At 31.3% G+C, this 26,494-nt stretch overlaps 3 protein-coding genes across 5 annotated transcripts; 2 read left to right on the top strand and 1 right to left on the bottom strand.

Annotated features, from left to right (window-relative positions):
* Nucleotides 1-381: 381 nt before the first annotated feature.
* Nucleotides 382-6,311, top strand: Stt3A (catalytic subunit 3A of the oligosaccharyltransferase complex). The gene is made up of 12 exons (XM_011069811.2): nt 382-624; nt 1,908-2,067; nt 2,164-2,331; nt 2,392-2,552; nt 2,648-3,037; nt 3,129-3,282; nt 3,416-3,654; nt 3,780-3,944; nt 4,050-4,238; nt 4,469-4,688; nt 4,960-5,148; nt 5,231-6,311. Exons 2-12 carry the CDS (start codon nt 1,971-1,973, stop codon nt 5,374-5,376), a joined length of 2,118 nt encoding a protein of 705 aa, XP_011068113.1. The 5' UTR covers nt 382-624; nt 1,908-1,970; the 3' UTR covers nt 5,377-6,311.
* Nucleotides 6,206-14,254, bottom strand: mop (tyrosine-protein phosphatase non-receptor type protein myopic). 2 transcript variants are annotated; one of them, XM_087403459.1, is made up of 15 exons: nt 13,927-14,254; nt 13,540-13,742; nt 12,987-13,309; nt 12,779-12,891; nt 12,288-12,673; nt 11,799-12,146; nt 11,336-11,559; nt 10,925-11,151; nt 8,694-10,845; nt 8,074-8,630; nt 7,680-7,958; nt 7,343-7,527; nt 6,950-7,251; nt 6,727-6,882; nt 6,206-6,607 (listed from the first exon to the last, which is right to left on the bottom strand). In XM_087403459.1, exons 1-15 carry the CDS (start codon nt 14,011-14,013, stop codon nt 6,486-6,488), a joined length of 5,664 nt encoding a protein of 1,887 aa, XP_087259585.1. In that variant the 5' UTR covers nt 14,014-14,254; the 3' UTR covers nt 6,206-6,485. The 2 variants fall into 2 exon arrangements, with proteins under 2 accessions (XP_087259585.1, XP_011068114.1); XM_011069812.2 differs by having other exon boundaries at nt 8,074-8,615; nt 13,927-14,253.
* Nucleotides 14,255-15,279: 1,025 nt separating this feature from the next.
* Nucleotides 15,280-26,272, top strand: LOC105154342 (integrin beta-PS). 2 transcript variants are annotated; one of them, XM_011069814.2, is made up of 15 exons: nt 15,280-16,190; nt 17,651-17,858; nt 18,792-19,020; nt 19,191-19,290; nt 19,515-19,685; nt 19,789-19,887; nt 19,984-20,148; nt 20,365-20,523; nt 20,601-20,732; nt 22,140-22,442; nt 22,988-23,209; nt 24,139-24,255; nt 24,587-24,779; nt 25,705-25,844; nt 25,923-26,272. In XM_011069814.2, the coding sequence occupies exons 1-15, from the start codon at nt 16,029-16,031 to the stop codon at nt 25,995-25,997; spliced, it is 2,475 nt and encodes an 824-aa protein (XP_011068116.1). In that variant the 5' UTR covers nt 15,280-16,028; the 3' UTR covers nt 25,998-26,272. The 2 variants fall into 2 exon arrangements, with proteins under 2 accessions (XP_011068116.1, XP_011068117.1); XM_011069815.2 differs by lacking the exon at nt 15,280-16,190 and having other exon boundaries at nt 17,654-17,853; nt 25,923-26,270.
* Nucleotides 26,273-26,494: the final 222 nt, after the last annotated feature.

The raw sequence follows: 26,494 nt of genomic DNA, 5'->3' as shown, positions 1-26,494 counted from the left end.
TTATCATTTCTAATATTATATTCTTTTTAACGTTTCGCTAATTTTTGAGAAATTAGATCCACAGATTAATCTTTCAAATTAAAAATTTATAATTAAAAGTTTAAAGATCTTATTTCAAAGAAACTTTTTTGATATTTTAATGACAACCATTTCTTAGCTATAAATAATAATTTTTTTGAAATTATATGCTTGTATTTTTTTAGAATTTAAAGTTCTAAAATTAATATTTATTTATTAAACAAATAGAAGACAATATGAGAAAAGACGTACGTAATTCAATTAATAGATCCATTGTGCGATAATAATGATCGACAAGTCAATGTATTTAATTGATTTGATATCTACAGATGACGCTAAAGTCATTTTCTCAAAATTCAAGCCGTTGATCATCTTCAGATTGTGTGGATCATAATCTATGACTTTTTCTTTTGGAACAAATTGTCTGGCGTTTCTGTTATTATTTAAATGGCCACGTTGTGTTTACGCATTTGTTGTATAAAGTAATTTCGTAAGTTTCTCCCGAACTTTCGGAAGCCGTTGATACATCGCTTAAATATATATACGATACGGAAGAGTAAAATATGCGAATCGACGTATACGTATGTCACCGGCCGGTAATTTTGTGTACGTGGTCAGTGATGAATCTACCCGGCATTGTTTGCGGTTGCATGTGCGTTGTTAGAGGCGTGTCAAACACTCGAAAATTAGGGAGCGTGTGTTTATTTCAGAACGGAAACGCTCGTCGCTTGCATTTCGCTGTTTTATTCTGTCAATGCAATTATAACCTCCTCGAGTAATAACGGACATGTGTTCAGATTGCATGCAAACTAGATATATAGAACTATCTGTTATTGTCGCTCAAAAATTAGATTTATCTATCTTACTGTACATTACGCAATACCTCTCTAATTGACAATAGCAATGCATCTAGACAACGTGCATATATAAAAGACATCATAAAGATGTTTTTCGAGACACATATCTAAAAGATATCTAAAGAACATTATAAAAAGAAATTTAGACATATGGTACTTTTCAGCAAGAGCTGGAGGATGCTTTCCAGTAACATAAATAGACGATACTGTCTAATACAGTGTACAATTCCACGCTTTCCAACTATAACACAAGTTAATACAAGGAAATAAATGTTTACCAAAGACTCTCTCTCTCTCTTTAAAATAACAAAAAAATAATCTAGGCTATTGAGAGTTAACGCGGAAGGAGATGCGCAAAAATTTTTTAACAAATAAAATTGTTACTCCATTTGATGCACAAATATCTTCGTTTAAAAAAGTTAATACAAATGTACACAACTAAAATGCTAGGTGCTTTCCAGCAAGAGATACAGATGACAAAGTAGGTATAATATACAAAATCATTACATCCTTGTTTACCAATATTAAACAAAGATGATATGATCACTGTATTATACTATGTGTCTTGTAGAAAAGTACCAGCTGTGTCATATCATTGTCTTATATCATTTCATGAATACCAAATTTTTATATTTTAGTACCATTTATCTTTCTAAAAATAGTACTTTGATAAAAGATTTTAAGATTGTATTTGGATATATAATATTTAGACAAGTGTATGAGACCTTCTTTTGTTTCATTTTAACAGTAAAATAAAAAGGCTAAGCAGTGTTTTAGCTACAAGTTAACACTGTGCACTATTGTGTCATACAGTATATGATTATTCCATGGCTCGAAAGTATCTACAGTGTAACACAATGATTATTTTATCTTTGTTTAATATTGATAAACAATAAGGTATAATAATTGACGGTGTTATACTGTATCTATGTCTCTTATTGAAAAGTACTTAATGCATGTTGTTTAGGATATGCCAACACACAAGTATATATGGAGGAAGGATGGTTTAAAGGAGCTTTGATTTATTTGTAGATTGATGCTGTAAGATAGAAGATTTATTTCATTTAAAATTACTGTGCACTTCTCTGCATTGACATGGCGACGTTACTAAAGACAAGAGGATTGCGCATGACGGCACAGAAACAAGAAACACTTTTGAAGTTAACTGTGCTTTCCTTAGCAGCAATTTTATGTAGGTTTATTATCACCTTTGTACTTTAATTTATCAGATAAAAAAATGTTAATTAGTTATATTCAATCATCTTTGTATTATAATATTTTTTTTCAGCATTTGCAACACGTTTGTTCTCAGTGCTAAGATTTGAAAGTGTTATTCATGAATTTGATCCGTACTTCAATTATCGCACCACAAAATATTTAGCTGAAAATGGATTCTACAGTTTTCACAATTGGTTTGATGATCGCGTTTGGTATCCACTTGGCAGGATAATAGGAGGTATTGATTGTGTGCTTATAAAGAAGAAAAAACTTAATATTTTAAATATTAATTTTGTAGGAACCATATATCCTGGTTTGATGATAACTTCTGCAGCATTATATCGTATCTCATGGTTATTGAATATTACACTAGATATACGCAACATTTGTGTCTTCCTTGCTCCGTTGTTTTCAAGTTTAACTACAATTATTACTTATCTGCTTACTAAAGAATTAAAGGTATAGTTTATATTTTTATTAATTATACAGAGTATAGCATCTTATTTGAGGCAAGATGTAATAGCATTCTATTCATGTTCAATTTATCTTTTTAGGATTCAGCATCAGGCCTATTTGCAGCTGCAATGATTGCAATTGTACCTGGTTATATATCTCGGTCAGTCGCAGGTTCTTATGACAATGAAGGCATAGCGATTTTTTGTATGCTGTTTACATACTACATGTGGATTAAAGCTGTGAAAACAGGAGCGATATGTTGGGCTACGTGCGCCGCATTGGCTTACTTCTATATGGTGTCTTCTTGGGGCGGATATGTCTTTCTAATTAATTTGATTCCATTGCATGTGCTAACATTGATGGTGACTGGCAGATTTTCTCACAGGATATACATTGCATATAGTATTTTATATTGTTTAGGAACCATTTTATCTATGCAGATCTCATTTGTTGGTTTTCAACCTGTTCAGAGTTCCGAGCACATGCTTGTAAGTTGTGATATTTTTAAGACATTATTAAAAAAGTGAATGTCAGTATTTGACTTGAAATGTAAAATTTTATATCGTTTATTTTTCTTAGGCACTAGGTGTTTTTGGCCTCTGTCAAATTCACGCATTAGTAGATTATTTGCGGAGTAAATTATCTCAAAAGGAGTTTGAAATATTATTCCGTGCTCTGCTTGCTGTGGTGATTACAACATCATGTATAGTTGGTGGTATTTTAACCATCACAGGTATTGATCATGTATTTTTTTTAACCCATTATATGTATATATATATATATATATATATATAAATACTATATATATAAAACATTATTTCACATTTATAATGTACTCTCACGCACATTGTTTAATTTTTTTTAAGGAAAAATATCACCATGGACTGGACGCTTTTATTCCTTACTTGATCCATCTTATGCAAAAAATCATATTCCAATAATTGCTTCAGTTTCGGAACATCAGCCAACGTCATGGAGTTCCTTCTATTTTGATCTGCAGATACTTGTATTTTTGTTCCCATCAGGCTTATACTTTTGTTTTTCTAAGCTAACAGATTCGAACATTTTCTTAATTTTGTATGGAGTTACTAGTTTATATTTTGCAGTAAGTAAAAATATATAAGATTATACTGTAATTTTATATATTTATACATATATACATTTTTACATATTTATTTTTTATAAATATTACATTACATTTAAATAATGTCTTACATTTAAATATTTTAGGGAGTGATGGTACGTTTAATGTTAGTACTTGCTCCAGTAATGTGCATTTTGGGTGGAATTGGAGCGTCTTCTTTATTAGTTACTTACATGAAGCAAGTAGAAAGTGGAAAAGTTGTCGATAAGAAAGCCAAGAAATTCGAGAGTAATTATATCTTAAGGAGTGAGGTAAGTTTCTAATATTTCGAAAAAAAATTAGATATGTCTAAGATAAGATATTTAGACGTAGCAAAAGTAAATTAAGAACGTATAGAAATAAAGACACATTTTCAGATCGCCTCATTTTTCATCATAGTAATGTCTATACTCTTCCTGTCTTATACCTTTCACTGCACGTGGGTTACAGCAGAAGCTTATAGCTCGCCTAGTATTGTATTATCTGCACGGTCGCCTGATGGTGGACGAATGATTTTTGACGATTTTAGAGAAGCATATTATTGGCTACGTATGAACACACCCGAGGTAAGCATTGTTAATCACTTTCCTGTATTATTTTAAATGCAAATGATTAAATATCTGGATTATAAATTCAAATCTTTATCTAAAAATATAGATATAAATAAATGGTATATTGAACAACAGTTTATTGTAAAATTAAATAAAAAGAAAATTGCGTATTGAAATAAAAAAGAACATGTGGAATTGAAATGAAAAGGAAACGTACATTAAAATAAATTATACATTCTTTTCAGAATGCTAAAATAATGTCTTGGTGGGATTACGGGTATCAGATAACTGCGATGGCAAATCGTACTATTTTAGTAGACAATAATACATGGAATAATACGCACATATCAAGAGTCGGCCAGGCAATGGCCAGTTCCGAGGAAAAGGCTTACGAAATTATGAGAGAATTAGATGTCAACTATGTTCTTGTGATTTTTGGAGGACTCACTGGCTACTCATCAGATGGTGAATATAATTTAACATGATTATTTTAATATTTTATTTTTAATTTATTGTTTCCAAAATGAATTAACAATTTATATTATTCCTTTATCTTTTATAAATCAAAGTATGAAATGAGAATTAGGATCGAACCTAGACTACGAATTGATCGTTTTTTCATGTCACACTAATTACAATATTTAAACTATTGACAAATTTAACTATTCAGATTGATGCTAAAAATTTTTATGCATTATATTGTAAAAAATTAACATTAACTATGTATTTTAATTAGATATAAATAAGTTCCTATGGATGGTGCGTATTGGTGGTAGTACGGAAAAAGGAAAATCCATAACCGAGTGGGATTATTATAATTCCGCAGGCGAATTCCGAGTAGATAAAGAGGGATCTCCAATTTTGCTCAATTGTCTCATGTACAAAATGTGTTATTACAGATTTGGCCAAGTCTATACCGAAGGCGGTAAGATTTCTTTACTTTATTGAAATTGCAGTTCATATATTAGTTTTGTAATTATTCTTGTGTCATTCAACTTTTTAAATAGGCAAGCCTTCAGGTTATGACAGAGTAAGAAATATGGAGATTGGAAACAAAGATTTTGAATTAAATACATTGGAAGAAGCATATACGACAGAACATTGGCTTGTGCGAATTTACAAAGTGAAAGATCTACGGAACAGAGGAGCTTAAAGTAATCTGACACTGGTATTGCATAGACAAAAATCTTTTTATATTAACGTTCAGTTATGTGAGTCTCGCGACAGCCTGCGGAAATTAATACATATATATGTATTATTGCTCATCGCATTGTAACTGAAATTTTTATAAATGAAATGTGAAGATAAACAATAGCATTGATATAAATATTGCTGTACGCAATTTATTAGAATTTTGAAAGATATTTAGTACATATTTCGGCAGCATCCTTAAAAATCCATCATACATAATATTGTGAGTAACATGACTATTAGAATACTGCATTTGTTTATGAACGTTAGCATATGCCTATGCTTTAAATATAGAAGAGTTGTTTCTCTATAATAAATATTTCGCATTCAATGCGCTATAATTGTCAAACGATTATATTGTCTAAAGCAGTGATGCGCAATCTTTTTTAAGAATCATTTTTAGAAAGCTATTTTCAGAAATAGATAAAATATTACGGATCATATAATGTTCATTTTGTTTGTACAAAATATAATTTTTATATTTATTTTTGGTTATGAGTCGGTGGGCCACAGATTGTGCATCACTGGTTTAAAGTATCTTCGTTTAATGAATTATGTTGGAAATGAATATGTCATAAAGTTTATATAATTATTTCTTATGGAAACAGGTACAGTCAAGAATATTAAATCAATTATATTAAAACGCTAAGCAAATACAAGTTATGTTATATTTACTTAATTATACATTACAGCTTAAATATATAGCGAATATAAACGAAATAATGTAATTAGATTGCATTATTTAGGCCAATTGAAATGTATAAACATGAAAAATGAACAAATAGAAGGCATATGTTTTATATTTTTTATTCTATATATTTAACAGACAGTAAAACTGTTAAAACTTAAGAATTAGCACACAAATACTTGAATAAATGTCTTTTATTTCAAGGCTAATTTAGATGCATTACTCTTTAATTCGATATATATTATAACATTATTTATACAAGCGCTATCTTAAAAATTCTAGCTTGATATTTTTAATCACTTTAACAAAGATAGGAATGCCTATTTCATTTAAATAATCGTTTAAAGCTGCATTGTGGAATTTACATTCCTAGCGTTGTGTAATTATCTTCTGATGGACCATAAAGGATCCAATTGACTCAAGGGATCAATGACTCTGCCATTAGATTTTTCTTGTGAACTTTTATTCGACGTGCTATCGTTTGTTAAAATTGTTTGTGTTTTTCCTAAAATAAAAAAATTTAGAAATTTTAAAAAATTGAAATAACTACTGATGCTCGACAAGTTATTTATAATTTAAAATTAATATTAAAATCAATTTATAATATTTTTGATAATTGCATACCTGATTGTTCAGAATCAGAATGTTGCATTCCTACCCCAAGATTATGAAGAAAATCATCCGAAGGATGACATTGTAATTTTCGCGATGTTTTTTCCTTGTTCCCTTTAAATCCATCTAAATTGTCAAATGTGGCTCGAGTAGAGGATAAAATACCGCCTGAAATGGAACAATACATTACTGGAATTGTTTCATTAAAAGTATTATGAAAAATTATTTCACTTACGTTTCATTAAGATGTCCTGAGCGTGGTACAACACGAGTCTGTATGCAAATAATAATGATTCCTTATTTACGACTTGTTTACGACATTTTGCAAGGCCTTTAAAAATCAACGGTACATCTACGATTCCACAATCAGCTCGTATGTGACATACAGTCGCAGCGGCTACTAAAAATAGACTGCTCAACGAACCGCCATCTAAACAATGTACAATTACCGGCTTAGGAGAACAACGTCTTAATGCCTGCTCTGTCATTACATCGCTTGAAAATGCAAGTATAGCGCCAGGACTACTCGGAAAACCACTGGAAAAGTCAGATGTGTTACTCGCTATACGTGTACTTTTAGTACATAGTATTTAGTACAAAATATTTCAATTACACACAGTTAACTTACTTTGAAGGCCACACAAGAAATTGCATGTATACAATAACTCTCTCAGATTTCTTTTTATTATGTTGAATAGAAAGAGTTCTTTGAATATAAGTTGTATGATTAACTATCTTTTTTAGTGAAATAGTAAAATTTCCTACATCTAAGTTGTCCTCTTCACTTATGGGCCAATATAATTCTCCATTTAACTACGATGAAAGATTATTATTAGAGTATACAAATTTTAAAAGGTGTTGTAAAAAAATACAATATAATTTATACGAAAAATGTCAATATATAGCATTTTTCAGTTTCTTAATTTATGTTACAAAATATATATTATTTTTATATAGGTACAAACCTGAGCATCAGATGCTAAGCATGCAATAATTTCACTCTCTTGTTCCCAGACCATCGTCCAAAAAACATCTAATTTATCTATTAAAGGTGTTTGAGTTATAATAAATGCTGTAGGTATCCACTGTGTGATTTCCATAATGTGAGATGCATTTATGTATGATGAAACATCCGATGACGATATTTGCACTCGTGTCATGTCGTATGGAATACAATCAATTGTTCGATTTTCAGACGAGTGAGCTAACGCTACAGTGCTAGACTGTTTTCCATTTTCTCGTTCCTAAAAAAGAAAAGATTTTTATAAACTTGAAATTATTTACGTATATTTTTAAAAATATGTTCTTCACTTGATTATGTGACTAATAGAATATTAACGGAATTTATTTTAAACTTACTTCGAAATCCTGAACTTCTTTCCATTTGATATCAAGATTTGTTGCTCCACTTAAAGTTTTTACGAGTAAACTATCTACAAATTTTTCGTATTTTTCAACGTCATTAATGAACTTTTGTAATGCTGCTGGTTCTCCTAGGGGATCCTTTTTTGGTTGAACATCATTATACCATGTATCCCATACGATTTGTAAGTTCTCATGATCATTTTTGTCTTCAGTGGGAGTTGTAATTTTTTGTTCAGTTTTACAAGATTTGTTTTGTTCGCTTTTTTCTACCTTATCATCTTCCGCGGTGTCTTCAGCTGTTATTGTTTGTTCTTTTTTCTGTACTGTAGAAAGAGGTTTCACTTCTGGCACAAGAGGTGCATGATTTATAGTAATGTCCAGGTCAGAAAGAAGATCGACGTTCGATTTCGGTTCCTCGGATTTGGTAGTGAGCTTCATCGGATTAGCACTTGTTGTTGTGTTTGTTCCATTGTTGACGGCTTGCATATATGTCTGATTATAATTAGTATAATTTTCAGGTCTTGTTACTGAACCAGCTGAAACAGAATGATCTAAAATGACTTATAACTTTACATAAGAAAATACAATATCGATATTAGAAAGATATAATATACCTTGACCCTGCATTTGAAGACCATAAGGCGTGGTGTAGTACGTATCATTTCCTGTTTGAGATTGATAAACTTGACTGTATTGCGAGGATAGCGTTTGACTAACCACAGCGTTATTGCCCGCGTTCGTGTATCGTGCATTTATCTCTTGCTGCTGATAAATGGCCGTAACATCAGAGGATGTTACTGAAACCGTCGTCTCCAACGTTTGAGAAGTCTGTGTACCTTGGGGATTAGATGCATAAGTATAGCCCTGCGCTTGATTAGCAGGATTATATGTGTATGCCATTGTATTGCCTCCATGTGCATTTTGCATATAAGCATAATTTTGACCTTGCGAATAATTTGGATACTGCACGTATCCCGAATAAGGAACTTGTTGCGAATATTGATATGATTGTGTGTAACTTTGCACTGTCGTCGGTTTCGCATGGCTCTGTATTATTTCCGAGCTACTCGAGCTATTTATGTAGGCATACGTATTGCACGCGTCTCCAGATAGCATGCTGGTCTGTTCGTATGGCGCACCAGTAGTACCATGCTGATAATTCTGATAAGTATTTGAATAATTTGAAGCCACAGTATTCATTTGCACTTGTGTGCCGTATACGGCATATGTTTTATCCGTGTAATTCTGCTTACTCGGTTCTGTACCGGTTTGTTGTGAATACTGAACAGGATTAACACCGTGTAAACTCGGAGAGTATGATACCGAGGCTTCATTTGTTGATGATACAGAATGTATAGATTGATTGCTCGTACTCGGTTGCTGCGATTGCATATATTGCGTTGGAGGAACGACAGTTGTGTCGTATGTACTTTGAGTATACGGGACGTGCTGAGCTTGCAGTTCCGTTGGATTGTAATACGTGGTATTCTGATAGTTTGGCGAATACGTGATCTCGGATTGAGCAGTCTGAGGGAGTGAGTAATTCTGCGTCAATGTATTGTCCTTTGCTGGCATCGTTTCTTGAGATCTAACAGCGTTTTGACCACTGTGAAACATTTCTTGATTTAAAATTGTCTTTTGTTGATTATTATATAGTTGAGTTTGTTGCACAATGTTGTAAGAAGTTTGCCCTTGACCATCGACCGTCGACACGGTACTGTTCACTACTCCGATGGAAGAAACAGGCATTTGCGGTACTGGTTGAATATGCGTGGACGTCTCAGCCGTTCTGCTCTTAACTGTAACTTTCTCTTGATTGGAAACATACGGTGTTGTAATGTTATAACTGTTATATCCCGTTGGTGATTGATAAGCATCATACTGCAAAGTATTGGAAACATTATAATTAGAAGAGATGTCGTGGAATTTGTCTTGGCTGGTGGCTGTGGGTAGAGTTTGTCCATTAGGTAGATAGGAACTAGCAGGATATACATTCGAATTAGATACGCCTGCAGTTGACGTGGATAAAATTGGTTGTTGATACACATGCGTAGTGTTCGTAGTGGTCGGCAAGTAATTCTGACTTAAGATGCTATTAGCAACCAGATTTTCATAATAAGTCTGTGTACCATATGGATATGGAGAGCTTGTTCTATAATCAGCGTACGTTGCAGGATAATAATGTTGTGGTGACTTCACAGTCGAGGACGGAATTTCCGATATGGGTATTGTACTTGGAGATTGGATTACATTTTTATTTCCCATGTCAGTTGTCAATGATTTCGAATCCATTTGCATCGATGCGACATGCCCTTTATACAAGTTATAATATGGATTTTGATAACCGGTGCCGCCTTCCACTCTGTTGTTCAAATAATCTTTCAGCTTCAGGCCATTACTTGATCGAGGACGTGCTTGATCGTAAGTTGATGGTATTGTTGCGTCGACTTTCTCGTACGTATTCTTATTGTCCTGTGCAAGTATTTGCTCTCGTTCTTCTTCTTGCACTTTACATGTACTTTTAACTCGCTGTAATAGCTTTGAAACATTTATTTCTAATTTCCTATAAAATTCTAAGCCTTTGCTCGATTTCGCTAGCAAATCCTCATACGCATCATAAGAATTGATTAAAGAAGATATGGTCATTTCTCTACGTTTCAATACTTCCTCCACACTTTTACGTACATTAGCAGTCTGTGCATATGCGTCCGTTAGAGCTGCTAATATATTATCTTGTGCAGCAAGATTTTGTTCTATTAAGCTCACCTACAATCCAATATTAAACTTTTTATTCAATCTTTACATATTAGAAAATATGAAATAATTTAAGCGAAATTTTACCGACCAAACTTTGATGCTTGTTAAGTTGATCCGCAAATAAACGATCCAGAGAAACAGATTCGGATGTTACTAATAAGCGTGTTAAGTCATCTTGAACAATTTGATCTCGTAATTTGGTAAGCAAATCAAGTCTCTGCATTCGCATTTCGTCTACTTTATTTAAAACACGTTTCAACTCTTTAGTTTGCATTTTCTCTATTTCTTTAGCTTGTGATTTTTCAGAACCTTGATCTACAAGCATTGGAAGAATAAATTCATTTACTATATATATATATATATATATATATATATATATATATATATATATATAAACTCGAATTTAATAAATTATTTAAATTATTATAATTACTTTATGGTATATTAATAATATTATATAAAAATATTATTCTACATAAGAAATTTATATGAAAATTACCTGCAAGGCAAACATTTGGTGAAGGAATTTGGGCCATTAAATCAGCTAATGGCTGTGCGAGAATCTTTAAATTTTTTACATGCATTGTTACTGCTTTATGAAGGGCTTGATTACTCTCAGAAGCCTTGTTGTGTGCTTCCTCATATTTCTTAGCTTCTCTAGTTAAATCTGTTGCCACTATTGATGGTGGCCTTTTGCCTACTGCATCTTGATATTGCTTTTCCCTACAAAAAATAAAATTTATTTTCTAACTGTAATTAAATAATCAATAATTGCATTCAACAGGAAAAACAGTTTTACAATTGTAAGATTTTTTTAATATGATTGGTTTATATATTTAGATCTAGTAAAACTAAAAGAGCAAGACCAATTATATTAAAGAATTTTACAACAGATGTAAAGCTGCTTTTTTTGCTAATCAGAGGCTTAAAACTTTTAACAAGAGCAAAAAATTAATTCATACTTTTGTTCCTCTTCCAATAAAAATTTTGATATTTCTTTTAATACTTTTTCTACATCTTGGCTTGTTTCAGATAATTTTCCCATAATATCTACTAAATCTTGAATAACATGTTGTTTAGCATTAAGCGCAGCACATCGTTCGAGTAATTCTTCTGGGAGAGGTGAACATTCCCATTCCGAAGCTTGCGTATCAGGATCCCAAAAATTCATATGTTCTAACTTCAATGAAGTAAGATAAGTATTAAGATATTGATCTTTTTCATCAATCTTTGCTCCAATAAGACGTAATATTTTGGCTTTTTCTTCCGAATAAAGAGAATTAGCTTCGTGTACTTTCATAGGAACAAATCTGTAAAAGAAAATATTAAACTCGAGGAGGAATATATAATATTCTACACAAAAGAAAAAAAATTGAACTATTGTAAATAATAAAAAGAATTAAATTATTGTAAAATGTAATAAAAAGAAATTAAATACAAAACGTAATTACCTTGCAAATATATCTTGTCCTGATACCTCTGGGTCATTTATGTTAAACGATATTCCTTTAACTAAAGACGCGCCTTTCACTGTAGGAAGGCTTTCTTTTTCAGGCACTTCTTCGTGATAAATGAAATCGTTCTCATTTTTAGCAGCTTTTCTCTTGCCTTCAATTACGTCATTGGTAAATGTGAGTGATTCTTCCACTGCGGCTTTTTCCTCTTTAACGTTTGCAGAATCGTAAATCATATGTGCCTCATTAAGAGATGCTAACGCAGCATTATAAAAAGCTACTCGTTCTCCCATTTTCCTTTGTTCCTCCGCAGCAAGGCCTTGATAAAGATACGTAACAGCCATATGATACGCTTTTTTAAATTTGACATAGCGTTTCCAGCTCTACAAAAATTTAGATTAATTATTTAATTTTATTTTAAAAAACTATTCAAATTCATAAAAACGTATAAAATAATTCAAGTATATAAATTATAATTTGTTCCTCACCTTATAAATTTTATTACCAACAGTATCGGATATAGTTCCATCTTCACCTCCACCTTGCTCCAATGTGGTTAAGGCCATAGTAAAGTAATCTACTATTTGCTTTGCAACTTTTGCTACATAATACATAAATCTTGTACAATGACAGACAGAGCTAAACAGTTGTGATTATAACAATTGATTTATAAAACTGACAGTTGATAAAACATACCTACAATTGTCGGCTTGCGATTATCTAACATACTCTTTTCCAATATACACTCTTGAGCTTGTGCTAAGGAAAGCTGATGCATAAATGTCATTAATTCCGGTGATAGATCAATACCAGATGGTTGAGGAAAACTATTTTTCAGGTGTTCAAATGCCCATGCTGCACATTGGAAATGAGTACATGCCATTTTCATTCCGTCTGCACTATTTCTTTCTGCCCGTGCACCCAACTGGGTGTGCATTGCTCCAATATTGTATAAAATCGATATAATTTCAAAACGAATGCTTCCCAATGAACACACCAAGTTTGCGTAAGCGTCTCTCCTAAAAAAAGTAGTTTAAGAGAAACAAATCAATAGTTATCAATTCATGTGCAATTTAACTAAATCTGAGCATTTTTTTTTAAATTAAACTAAACATAAATGTTTCTATTAAAAAAAAAACATTGTGCAATTTAAAAAAAACAAATTCATGATCACCAATTTATATACAATTAGATAAATGTTAGATAATTAATATTCATAAAGTATAATAGAAAATATGGGATTTTATACCACGTAAATACAACTGCAGCAGGACCATCTTTGTACATGGGAAATCTGCTTTGAAGAAAATGCAACTGGCAATAATATTTCTTTAACAGCAAACATCCAGCCATTTCGAGGGGTGCTCTAACTGCCATCGAGCGTAAGGTTTCCAACTGCTGTATTTCACTGTTATATGACTCAGGTTCCTCATTGTAAAAATCTTGTATGTACTGAAAAAAGAAAGAAAAACAGTATATAAGGAAAGCAAAACTGCAGAGATGTTCAAGAGACGACGGTGACAAGTTGTTTTTATTACTTCGACATTCCACAACGAATTTCTAACGATGAAATATATAACGAAGATTGACTAATTAGATATAAAAGTAAAAAGAGACGAATTCACAAGGTTCGTACCTGTTTGAGCTTCGGACCAAAAGTAGTCGGCTCTGGACTGACTTTTAGTTGGAACCATATCATCGGCAATCTCGGCACTGCCTCCATGTCGGCTTATTTTCCTTACTTTATCAAACTTGTCGAATGTTGATAGTCGGTCATCTGTCAAACTTGTCGGAGGTCGAGGATTCAATTAAGAACATACACTCTCCGTCACGTACTACATATAAGAGCGTACGAATAATGAAGGATTATCGTCTCTTTGAAGAGCATACGCAATTGAGACTTGACGACGACAGTTCTTGTCAGTTCCTGTTCACGGAAGCGAGGTCGCTCGACAGGTTCGAGAAACTTATTCTGGAGCGGGAATTCCAAAAATGTAATGGAGAGTTGTAACGGTAGTAATATACTTTATTACAAAGAAATAAGGAAGGAAGGAATACATTCTTACATTCTAGAAAATTAACACATGAAAAACAAACGTAACATCGGGAAATTTATTTTGAAGACTTTGCAAAATTTTCGCTTGTGTAAAGAAAAATTACATGAACGAAACGCTACGAAAATCGTTAAAATTATAGTTTGTTTTACGTAATATGTAAAAAAACAATTTATTGTTAAATATATAAAATATGTCACGAAATTCGAAAAAGAAAAGAAATAAAGTAATATTTTAGATTTATTCCTTTTGTGCTCATGACTGAACTTTTTTACTCTTCATTTTTTTCTTTCGACATTGGATTATATATTTATTTCATTTTAAGTAACGTAACCACAAAAATTTTATGAATTAAAGCAGATTATTGAAAAATGTCAATTTTTGTTTTTATCTTGAGATGCTATCTATTGAAGATTTGATAAAGCTGAACAAGGACAATTCATGTTTGTAATCCTAGATGGCGCCAAACTAACTCAAATTTTTTCTTCTTGCACGTCATCTATCGGAAAATTTTCAAACTTTTACATGGATAATTCATTGAAGAAGAGTAGATGGCGCTAAAGTAACCTTTTTAAAATATCAAATAAATTCCTAACTAACATTAATCGTATAACTGTACAATATATATGATGTAAGATCATCATATATGATTCAGAATATTTTATATATAGCATATGCTTAATAAACAATATTGTATATGTGTGCTTAATAAAAGAAATGTGTTTATTTACTTATATGTAATTGAAGTTTTTAAAAATTATTTCTTTATTTATTATAAAATTTAATATATTTATTTAAATGAAAATTTAACATTTAGAAAATTCATTATTTATTTATTATATACAATTAAGATTTTTAAAATATGTGGCATAATTGCAGGGATAAATTGGAAACATAATGAAGATAATTCGTATAATATTTGTTGCATTTGATTTTGTTTTTAAATTATAAACTATTCTGTATTTCAATAGTTCTCGTTACATAGTTTAATGCGATTTTATGCAGCTGTTTGCTATACTTCATACCTCATATGACTATTACAGATTATTTGTAAATACTAAATGTAAGCAATGTTCAGCGATAACTCTAAATAGGAAAAAAATGATAGATTATATAACAGCGTTAGCTAACAGCATTCTAATTAAAAGCAATATTTTTAATTAGAAGCAATATCGTGAAATTATTTGTTTTATTAATATTGCTATATTAAATTAACAAGATTATTTTAATTAGAACATCCATCATTTTTTTGTGTATACGCAAGCTTCTTCATATTTTCTTCATAGTTCTTTCGAACCGATTATTACGAGCATGCTTATTAAACATCATTATGTTATATCGTTATCTTATTATATATCATTCATCTATTTTTGTTACAAGATGTTCAAGTTTAAATTGAGCGTGAAGTTTTCAATTAAAACTTGATTAAATCAAATTCGTTATCATTCTATGCCGCACCCGACGAACTCGCCTATGTCTCGAGGAACCCGACCATTGGTTCCAGAAAAAACTGTCGAAGGTGGAGAGAACAAACGATTACTTAATCACGCGTATTATTACTATGACGCGTTTTATCTTGAAGTCATTTCCGCGGGATGCCGCAGTATCCTTTCGGATCGCGAGTGTTCGTGCTGGCGCGGCGACTCGTCCGTTCGCATTAAAAGTTCGACGTTAGAAGGAAACAATGGCACGGTGGACGAAGATCATCGTCTATCTTCTTCTCGTAACGGCCCACCTCTTCGTGGCTGCGGTCTCGCAGTATCGGGATCGGGAGAGTCTCTGTGAATCCCGGCAGACTTGCGCGAGCTGCCTGCAAACGCCGCGATGCGTCTGGTGCTCCATGACGGTAATGAATATTTATAAGCGTCGTTAACGAGCGGTCTACTCCGCTAGAGATGACACGCGGTGAGAGAAAGAGAGAGGCGATTTGCGGGAGAAGGCGTCGCGTTGGAAGAAGCGCGCACCTGCATCGCAACTACTTATTATGACGGGCCGACGACGTTTCGCGTTTCGCCGCCGGTGATTCATACCCCGAGTGAACTCATGCAATTGCACTGCATGACTGTTTTGCATGACTCGTGCGAGCTTAATACGAAAACGTTCCTTTCGTCACTTCTATCAGTTCTCCGAATATCTAAGTAGGATCCGGAAGAGAAAATAATCGCTCGCGCCTTGTTGAATGGAATATACACAAACTCGATGTATTTTGTGAAAAAAAATTTGAAAGATCTGCTTCCAGGAATCTTACATTTTAATAAAATATTAATGTTGTTAGAAGAAAAAAAAATTTAATTTTTTATCATTAGTTTAAATATTGCAGTTCGGATATTATAAATATTTATTATATAATATAATATTTATTATTTATTATATAATATAAAATAAAGATTAGATATAAAAATAATAATTAAATAGATACTATAAATATCATAAAAATAAATTGGAATTTATTTCTTTCATAGGCTAAATTTTGGTGTAAAATGAAATAGATTTTAAAAATAATAATAGATATATTAAAACATATAAATATAAAATAATTAAAATTGTAATATATCAACTATTGAATTTGTAAAAATTTTGTAATCATATTTATGTAATGTAAAAGTAATGTATATATATATATATATATATATATATATATATATATATTTGTAATTTCTCTAAAAAAAAATTACTCTCGAAACATAAATAAAATTTCTTAAAAAAGCGTAAAAATTACTTATAGGATGAAAGTTTTAGTAATTTTATTTTGTACTTAAAAATAATTTTGATAAATTAAGAAAATATCGAAATATTTTCTGAGAGTTTGTATTTATTTCCTTGTGAACGAATTTCTAGTTACATGTATCAGAAATCTATTATCCGTAATGTGTAATCATTCTCTCGATATGTTATAGATTAAATAAAGTTTCTTTGTGCATTATGTGAATAAAAAAAAATGTCGATTGCAAGATTTCGGAGCAAACTGATATCATTTATCTTACATTATATCTTATATAATATCTTATATTATATCTTATATTATCCCTTTTTTACTATTTCACGTCTTAAAAGTATACACACACAATTAATATATGCGCTGAGACATTATATTAAAACGATGGTAAATAACAGCTTATTATTTGGGATTTAAATAAGAATTAATGATAAACGTTAACAAAGGCGAATATTTTTATTAGATATCTCTCGTTGCACATTAAATGCATTGAAAATTTTTTAATTTAAACGTGTTATTAATTTCAATAACTTTTAAGCTATAATGGATAATAATTTTGATAAATTATTTCTTGTTTGCGGTTTTACAAGGCATCTACACAAAATGTAAATGCTCCTTTGTTGCGTTGCGTGTCCAAACAAACGTATTTGAAAGAAGGCAATTTTTGGTGTCAACCATCAGCTGTGATAGATCATGAGAATACGATGGATATCCTGGAAAATCAACAATTATCCTCAATCAAGGGTAAAGATCCCGTCCAAATTCAACCTCAGAGAATACGTTTACGTCTCAGGTCAGGTGAGAGAGAGATTTTATCAAAATTTAATGTTTTAGATTTCTATTCTGAAATAATATACTTATATATAAACAAATGTTAAGTAAAAAATGTGCGTCAAATTATAATTTGCATTATTGAGACACAAAGTTCTTTTAGAAATTATAATAAAGTCATTATTATTATTAAAAAAAATTATGTATAAAACTTTATAAAATATGCAGATTGTCCTAAAATTAGCGGATGTTTTTTTCACAGACAAATTTTGTAGAATTGTAGAACATTCTAAAAAAAACAAAAAATTCTTATATGAAAATGTATAATAATTTTTAAATGAGAAGCGTTTAAAGTGGATCAAACAATTGGCGCACTCAGGCATGGCAAATTGCATAATAATGGATATGTTCATTGACTTGCTGTTGTACATTGACTTGCTTTTCAAATATAATTGGAGTTGAAATTGTGGAGGTGAAGCGGAAGTTGAGACTGCAACTGGAGTTGAAGCTGAATCTAAAGTTACAGCAAAGAATTTTTAGAATTCTAACTATAGTTTTAGTTTCATCTCCAATTCCAACTTCAATATTACCTCCAGCTTCAGATTCAATTATGTCAATATTTAAAAGATGAGTACAAGGACAATAGTGATTGGTCAATACTAAACTCTTCCCATTTTTAAACTATTATAGCTTCAACATTTTCGGAAAAAAATGTTGCATAGAAATTGTCAGTGGAAGGATTTGATAATTTCGGGATATTATTCTGTACACTCAATATAATATACAATATAAAATAATAATATACAATATACAATATATAATAATATACAATAATTATAATACAATAATTATAAATACTATATTTTTCAATGTAATATATTTCTTATAATTATCTAATATTACACATAATTTAAATTACTTATAATTCAAGAACAAAGAAATTGAATAAATTATTTACAGGAGAAGAATATCGCGTAACTATGAAATATGGTCAGGCGGAAGATTATCCTGTGGATTTATATTATCTTATGGATCTATCGGCCTCTATGGAACCATATAGAGACAAATTATCAAAACTCGGTCTGCAGTTAGCCAAAGCCATGCAAAAGCTCACATCAAATTTTCGCATTGGCTTTGGCAGTTTTGTAGATAAGGTTGTTTTACCAATGACTAGCACGCAACCCGATAAGTAAATATATTTCTTAAATATTGGTATATTGTATTATTTATTACAATAAATATATTTTCATTTAAATAAATAATCTAATTAAATAATCGTTGAAATTGTTATAATATCGTAATTGTTGAATGGAATTTTATTGATAAGGAATTTATAATTTAATTGAATTTTTACGTCAGATTGGAATCTCCCTGTATTTTGAAAACTGGAAGACCATGTGCACCACCTTACGATTATAAAAATCAAATGCCTCTTACGGAAAACGTAGCTCTATTTGAGGTAATTATCGCAGTTGTATTCGGAATATGCTGAGGCACACACAAAAATTCTATTAATTAGTTTAGGATAATAAAAGTAACAAACAAGTTCCAATTTCTTTCAAAAGATAGCAATATATACATTTCATATTTCCTGTAGAATTTTATTTTGGCACATTATTCTTGACAATTTTGTAGTAGTTATTTTTAAATAATCTGTCGAATACAAGTAATCTTAACAAATAGGATCAGGTACAAGCGGCGCCAGTATCGGGTAATCTAGACGGTCCCGAAGGCGGGCTCGACGCGATGATGCAGGTCATAGTATGCACCAAAGAAATCGGCTGGCGCCAAAAAGCACGTCATCTTATTGTGTTCTCAACCGATGCAATCTTCCACATCGCTGGGGACGGTAAAGTACGTGAATCAAGCAAAAAACGAGATCATGCAATTCTGAAATAAACAGACTGTAGGAGTGAGAATTGCAATTTCGAGATGAAAAAGCTTAACGATTTCTTAGCTTGCAGGAATAGTAGAGCCCAACGATTGCAAATGTCACTTGGACGAGAATGGATTCTACACTTACTCTCTTTTACAAGATTATCCGTCAATTTCTCAGGTAAGAACAAGAAATACAATATTCATTTATTTTCTTTCTTTGACGATTATTTTAGTCATTTATACATATTATTGTTTAATAAAATCTTTTGTTTAGCTCAATAGAAAAGCGCGCGAACACAATATGAATATTATCTTTGCCGTTCCTGATCACAAAAATGCAACTTATCAACGATTAAGTCGTAGTATTAGCGGATCTTCAACTGGAACTCTAGAAAATGACTCACAGAATGTCGTTGCCTTAGTGAGCAGTGAATACGAGGTGATTATATTTATTATAAATAATAATTATTAATATATACAATTATCAATTTATAAAAAATAATCTTTCTACTTTTATTTTCAGTTTGCATCATAGTTGTAATAAGGAATAATTTTAATTTATTTTAAAATATTAACTTATTTTACTTAATTGCACGTAGTAACTAAAAGAGTGATAATAATAATTTATAATGTTGATATAATTTACTTTATTTAGAAACTAGTAGACTCAGTGACGATAATTGATACAGCGCCGAAAATAATCGACGTTAAATATTTCTCCCGATGTTTGAATAAAACGGGGGAGTTGTTGGAACGTCAGGAATGCGAAGGACTTCGCGTAGGCAATATAATTGAATTTGAAATTGTGCTTAAGGTGCGTAGATCAATTATAAATATTTTTTTTTTAATTAGCAATTTAATTCATTAAATATATTCATCATAATTGATTAGGTTGTAGAATGTCCTAAAGATCCAAAGGATTGGTACCAAACTATGGAGATCAAACCTAGAGGCTTGAACGAGAGTTTGACTATCGATTTAGAAATTATATGCGACTGTCCTTGTGAGAAATCTGGACATTTGGTAAATATATTAAAGCAGAAAAACTAACTTGTAAATAGTATTTGAAATTTCCATTTTTTAATTAATTCAAATTTATCTTAGGATATAGATCGAGGCAAATTGGATCTCATGATAAATTGAATTAATATAAGCTTTAAGATATGCAGAATTATTGTTTATAAGTGCGTTTCAAATTTGCGCATAGAGCATTGTGTATTCTTGTTTAACATTCGATGAACGATAAGAACATACAATATTCTATGCGTTTGATGCGAATATTCAGAACGCATCCTATTGTTCCAGAGTGCAGAGAAAGCGCGCGAAACTAGCATAAAATATCTTGTTTGAAACAAAAAAATTAACAACAATCAATTGTTGTGTTTAAAGCTTGATTCGATTCATGATCCAATTTATCTTGTATGCTCTGTTCTTCTACTCCATATAGAAATGCCAGTCGTTTTCAATAGCGCCAATGCTTGGCCCAATATGTGGTAACCAACAATTGGCCAATAACTTGGTATTCTATTTGGCATATGGTATATACTTGGCCAACCAATTATTGGTCGATATTTGATATCTTGGTTTATACCTTGTCTGCATATGACTGGCTATCATTGATTTCCGCAGTTTTTTCTGTTACTTAATTTATCGTGCGATAGTTATTGAGTCCTTATTATTAATAAATATGTCAAAAAATTATTATAGACAAAAAAAGTTTCGAAAATTAAAACAATTAAAAATTAACATCAGTATATTAATAATATTGAAAAAAATGGCAGTGAAGAAAATAACAGTGAATTATACAATTAATATTGACAAATACGAACAATGTAAGTGAGATTATATTACAGATCACAATGAAGAAATCATTTATCACAGATGGCAGTAAACATAGTGAATTATTCTTATTTGACAACAAAGATAAAATAATTCACTGTTATCATGGCATCTGTGAGTTTCCTCTCTTAAGAGGAAAAGCTTTTGTTGGAAAGCATTTAAAATAATTAGAATAGTTACAGCACTGCATTAAAACCATTATTGGTTAAATTGGCATGATAAAACAAGCATTAATGGCCCAACATATATTTGTGATGTTATTTACGTAATATTATTTATCATGTTTGGTCAGTATAGTTACTCATTATTGAGCCGAAGTTATCATCCCATAGTATTCCTATTAGTGGGCCAGTCATTGTTGCTATTATCGCGCCAATATAGGCCATCTGGTAACCAATCTTGAGCCAATAATATCGGACCAATATCAAAATCCTATATGAGTATATCCTATGTATATAATGTTCAAAACTATATAATTAAAAACTAATAAAAAAATGATTTATATTTTCATATGAATAATCAATTCGCATAATATTTATTGCTTTATAACACTTTCATATCGAATTTTAAACTATACTATTTATGATACAGGGATATCAGCCAAACGCAATAGAATGCAAGGGTAAAGGCACGTCCGTGTGCGGTGTGTGTTCATGCAATTCCGGTTTTTACGGGAAGCAATGCGAATGCGAGGGAAGTGACATCGGTGCTGACAAATTGAACTCGATGACCGATTGCAAACCCGACAATCATACCGTCGAGATTTGCAGCGGCCATGGCACGTGCAAATGTGGTGTCTGCGATTGTGATAAACGACCAAACAATCCTCAAGAACTGTTTTACGGAAAATACTGCGAATGCGATAATTTTTCTTGCAAACGCAGTGGAGGCCAGGTAAATTCCAAGAATAAAAATAGATGATTACAATTAATGAATCGCAAAATATGTAGGATATTCTAAGCAATGCAGTCGATAATGAAATCCTAATAATCTTCGTACAAAAAGTATTTAACAGATATTATACACGATTCTCTTTTATAGTCAATTAATTTCATTATTATGCGTTATAGTTAAAAATTATATACTCTTACTACTGCACTAAACAATAGTTTAATACATTAATATATTTTGAACTCCTATATATATATATATATATATATATATATATATATATATAAAAGTATTTAGCGCAGATATAAAAGATAAAGATTACACGCTCGAAAGAGGGTTATAGCCAAGGATAGGAAATCTCTATTATCGCACGTAACTACCATGTTCTCGCTTGATAGTTGCTTTTAACAAATTCGCTCGGAAGTTATACGGCAATCTTGCCTTGCAGCGATCGCGGCAGCGGTGTTTATAAGGGCGGTTGGACAAATTACACGCCTTTGTACGTACCCCATTACGTTCACCGTTCGTCTCTTCTTTGTCTATTTAAGGTCTGTGGCGGACGGGGCAAGTGCGAATGCGGTACCTGCAATTGCTTGCCGGGATGGGGTGGTGAGACGTGCGACTGCAAGGAGACTAACAACACATGCATCCCGCCGTCGGGCGAAAACGTCGAGATTTGCAGCGGACGTGGCAACTGCATCTGCGGCAGCTGTCATTGTCACGAGCGGGACAATATTCGATATTCCGGACAATACTGTGAGGAGTGTCCCGTGAGTGTCTGCGTGTAACGAAATATCCAAGAAGAACAAAATGTCATGATAATGACATCAAAATGACTTCAAAATGATTATTAAAAGTCATTTTTCAATCAGTTATGATTTATTTTTTTTTATTTGGACATTACATTAACCGATTTATTGTTCTTGGGTACTGTTGGTTAAACGATTTTTTTCCAGCAAACAAAATAAGAAAAAAACATAAAAAATGTTTAATAAAATGTATGGATGTTTTTCATTCAAGTTTATATACAAGATGTCCCAGATCTATTCGCGTCACTTACTAATGGCCGATTCCTGAAGTCTTGAGATGAAAATTTTAATACCGAAATGCCAATAGTTTTTGAATTATGAGCACTTAAACTAATCATATTGCTTAAAGTTTGTGCATTTAGATGCGCAATTGACACTTTTTACGTTGTACTGTGGAACCAAATGCCAATCGCACCTAAACGCGCGAACTGTAGGCGGTGATTGGTTAACTTTAAATATTTATTATAGTCTCGACATATTGATTATTAGAATTTTAGTCTCAAAATAACTTTAAAAATCTGCCATTAGCAGGTAGTACGGTAGACACCCTGTATTAATTGATTATCATTCGTATAGATGTGATTTCCATAAATATTTCAATATCAGTAACATAAAAGTAAAACTTCGAAAATTATATATCTGTGAAGACTTTTAACCGAGGATAAAATTAAACTTGTAATAACTAAATTGTTAAATTTATAATTGATGTATTAAATTATTTAAATTGTTGATTATTATCTATTAATTTAATTTAATTTTTACAAAAGATGTATTTAAAAATGTACATTTAGTCGCTCTTTGTACATATTTATACATGTTGTTCTAGAATTTTTAATAGTAAAATATCTTATAATCTTACAAAACAGTTACTTATTTATAACACATTTCAGACGTGTCCAGGACAACGATGCGAAGAATTGAAGGATTGCGTGGAGTGTGTAGCGTACAACACAGGACCACTCGCAGAAAACGGGAAATGTGATTTGTGCATGCATGAAATAGACATCGTTAGTAGCTCTTCCTTTGAAATAACATTTGGCTAATCTACAATGTTTTCTTTATTTCAACGCTTTTTGCTTTTTACTACTTTTTACCTCTTATCCTGTTTTTTCGTTTTCTGTCGCCCAAGATAAAAATTGAACTTTAGAAGAGAAAAGAAACGCATAACATGAAACAAGATTATCGATAAAATAATCGCAAAGAGGAAAAAAGACAAAAGGTAAAAAGCAAGGAACAAGAAGTAATGAACACATTGTAGATTAGTGTGTATGTACTTCGCAAGCTGCGCGAGAGTGATTAACAATTTGCCATGCAAATAGACGCTTAATTACTTCACAGGTCGATATTGTCGAGGAAGATCCTACGAAAAATGAAGAAGCCGATGCCCGCATATGTCGAACACCCGGTGACGCAGGCTGCACGTTTGTCTTCAAATACCAATATCACAGAGCCGGTACTGGAGGAGATATCAAAATCTTTAAGATTCAAGCTGAGCAAGAGAGAGCTTGTCCAACACCAATTAATGTTTTTGGTAATTATTTTTGTTACATCATTATATGAATCATATCTCGTAACACATCTATCAAAAAATACAGTATATAACTTACATTATTATATTCTCTTTAATAAATTAAACAGAATTAATAAGTGACGTATAATTAATAATGTGCAATGTATAATTCATTCATTCTTTTTTTCTAACGATAGTATATAATAGAATAAAATGAAAAAAAAAACTATTTCATCAGAATCTGGAAATTATGTGTTCGACCATCTAGCCATTCTTATTTAAAATAATAACACACTGAATAATCTCCTAAAGGACAAATATGTAGAATCCGTGCATAACGAGCGTTTTTTCATGTTAATTTTTATTTAAATGACAACATTCGATTATCACAAATTAAGTAAATTGTCAAATTGTTTGTGATAACAGCTTATATATTGACAAAATTCGAATTTCACAATTTAAATTATTAGAAACAGTGACAACATATTGTTATAAACTATTTTAATTATTGTATTTATATTGAAGATGGTCTAATTAAGACTGAAACGTCTATATTTTATTGTTCTTTGTACTTTTAATAAATTGATTATTATTCCCTGCCAACATCTTGCGCAGTGGTGTATGCCCTTTATAATATTGTTTTGAAATTTTAGCTTATTTTTATTTATTATTAATAAGTGATATTAACAGTTGAATAATTAATTAATTAATTATATTAATCACACGCATCTGCACATATTTTTCAAAAGTTAATGCTAGTATACAGCGTTTTTTGTTATTACTTCGCGTCTTAAAATTCTATTTGCTTATTGCGTCTCTCTGTCTGTCTTTCTCTAATCCTAATTATCATTCACTCGATGATCTTTGAAAACTAATATAGCATCTTTGGTTATACTTACGTATGCAAGACGATACAAAATGAACTAGAATTTACTTTCTCCCGTAGGTGTTGCGCTGGGCGTTGTTATAAGCACCGTCATCATCGGTTTCCTGATTCTCCTCATTTGGAAGATCCTCACGATTATTCATGACAAGAGGGAATATGCTAAGTTCGAGAAGGAGCGCGCCCTCGCCAAATGGGACAGAGTGAGTCGCTATTTCTCATTATTCCCGATCGCGTGACTGCAAGATTGCCGGAATGTCAATATGTTGAAATGTTTTCAGGGCGAGAATCCTCTGTACAAACAAGCCACGTCAACTTTCTGCAATCCGACTTTCCAAGAATACGCCAGGAATTAATAATTTATAATTCTAGATTCTAGACATTACAAATTTTGTATAATAAAAATGTTAAATTTTATTTTTTGCGTATTGAATAATAACGCATTGAAAAATGACAAATGTTTTTTTTTATTAAGTTTTTATAGATCAATTTCTTATATGAGAAACTATTTTTAAAAAAATTTAATTTATTATCCTGAATTTAAACATAAAAAATGTATTCAATAATAATTAATATATCGATCTGTGTATATTAATATCAATGTATTAATATCAATAAATTATTTGAATTAAAAAATATAGTTGTGCAAATTGCTTATGCCTAATGAACAGCCGTAAATTAATATAAATCATGATATTTTATTACATAAATAAGATATTCTTAAATCTTATTATTACGTGTGGCTAGAAATATTCTTTTTGTGTATAATAACAGGAGATTTCAACGCCGGCCTTCCAACATACGTACCGTATCCGATAACTAGCGCCGCGCTAAGCGAACGAATTGAACGAGC

This window comes from Acromyrmex echinatior, chromosome 2 (assembly GCF_024713525.1).
Source record: "Acromyrmex echinatior isolate Ae372 chromosome 2, ASM2471352v2, whole genome shotgun sequence".
NCBI classification, from domain to species: domain Eukaryota; kingdom Metazoa; phylum Arthropoda; class Insecta; order Hymenoptera; family Formicidae; genus Acromyrmex; species Acromyrmex echinatior.
The sequence above is the reverse complement of the archived record's forward strand: the minus strand, read 5'-3'. Positions and strand labels throughout refer to the sequence as shown.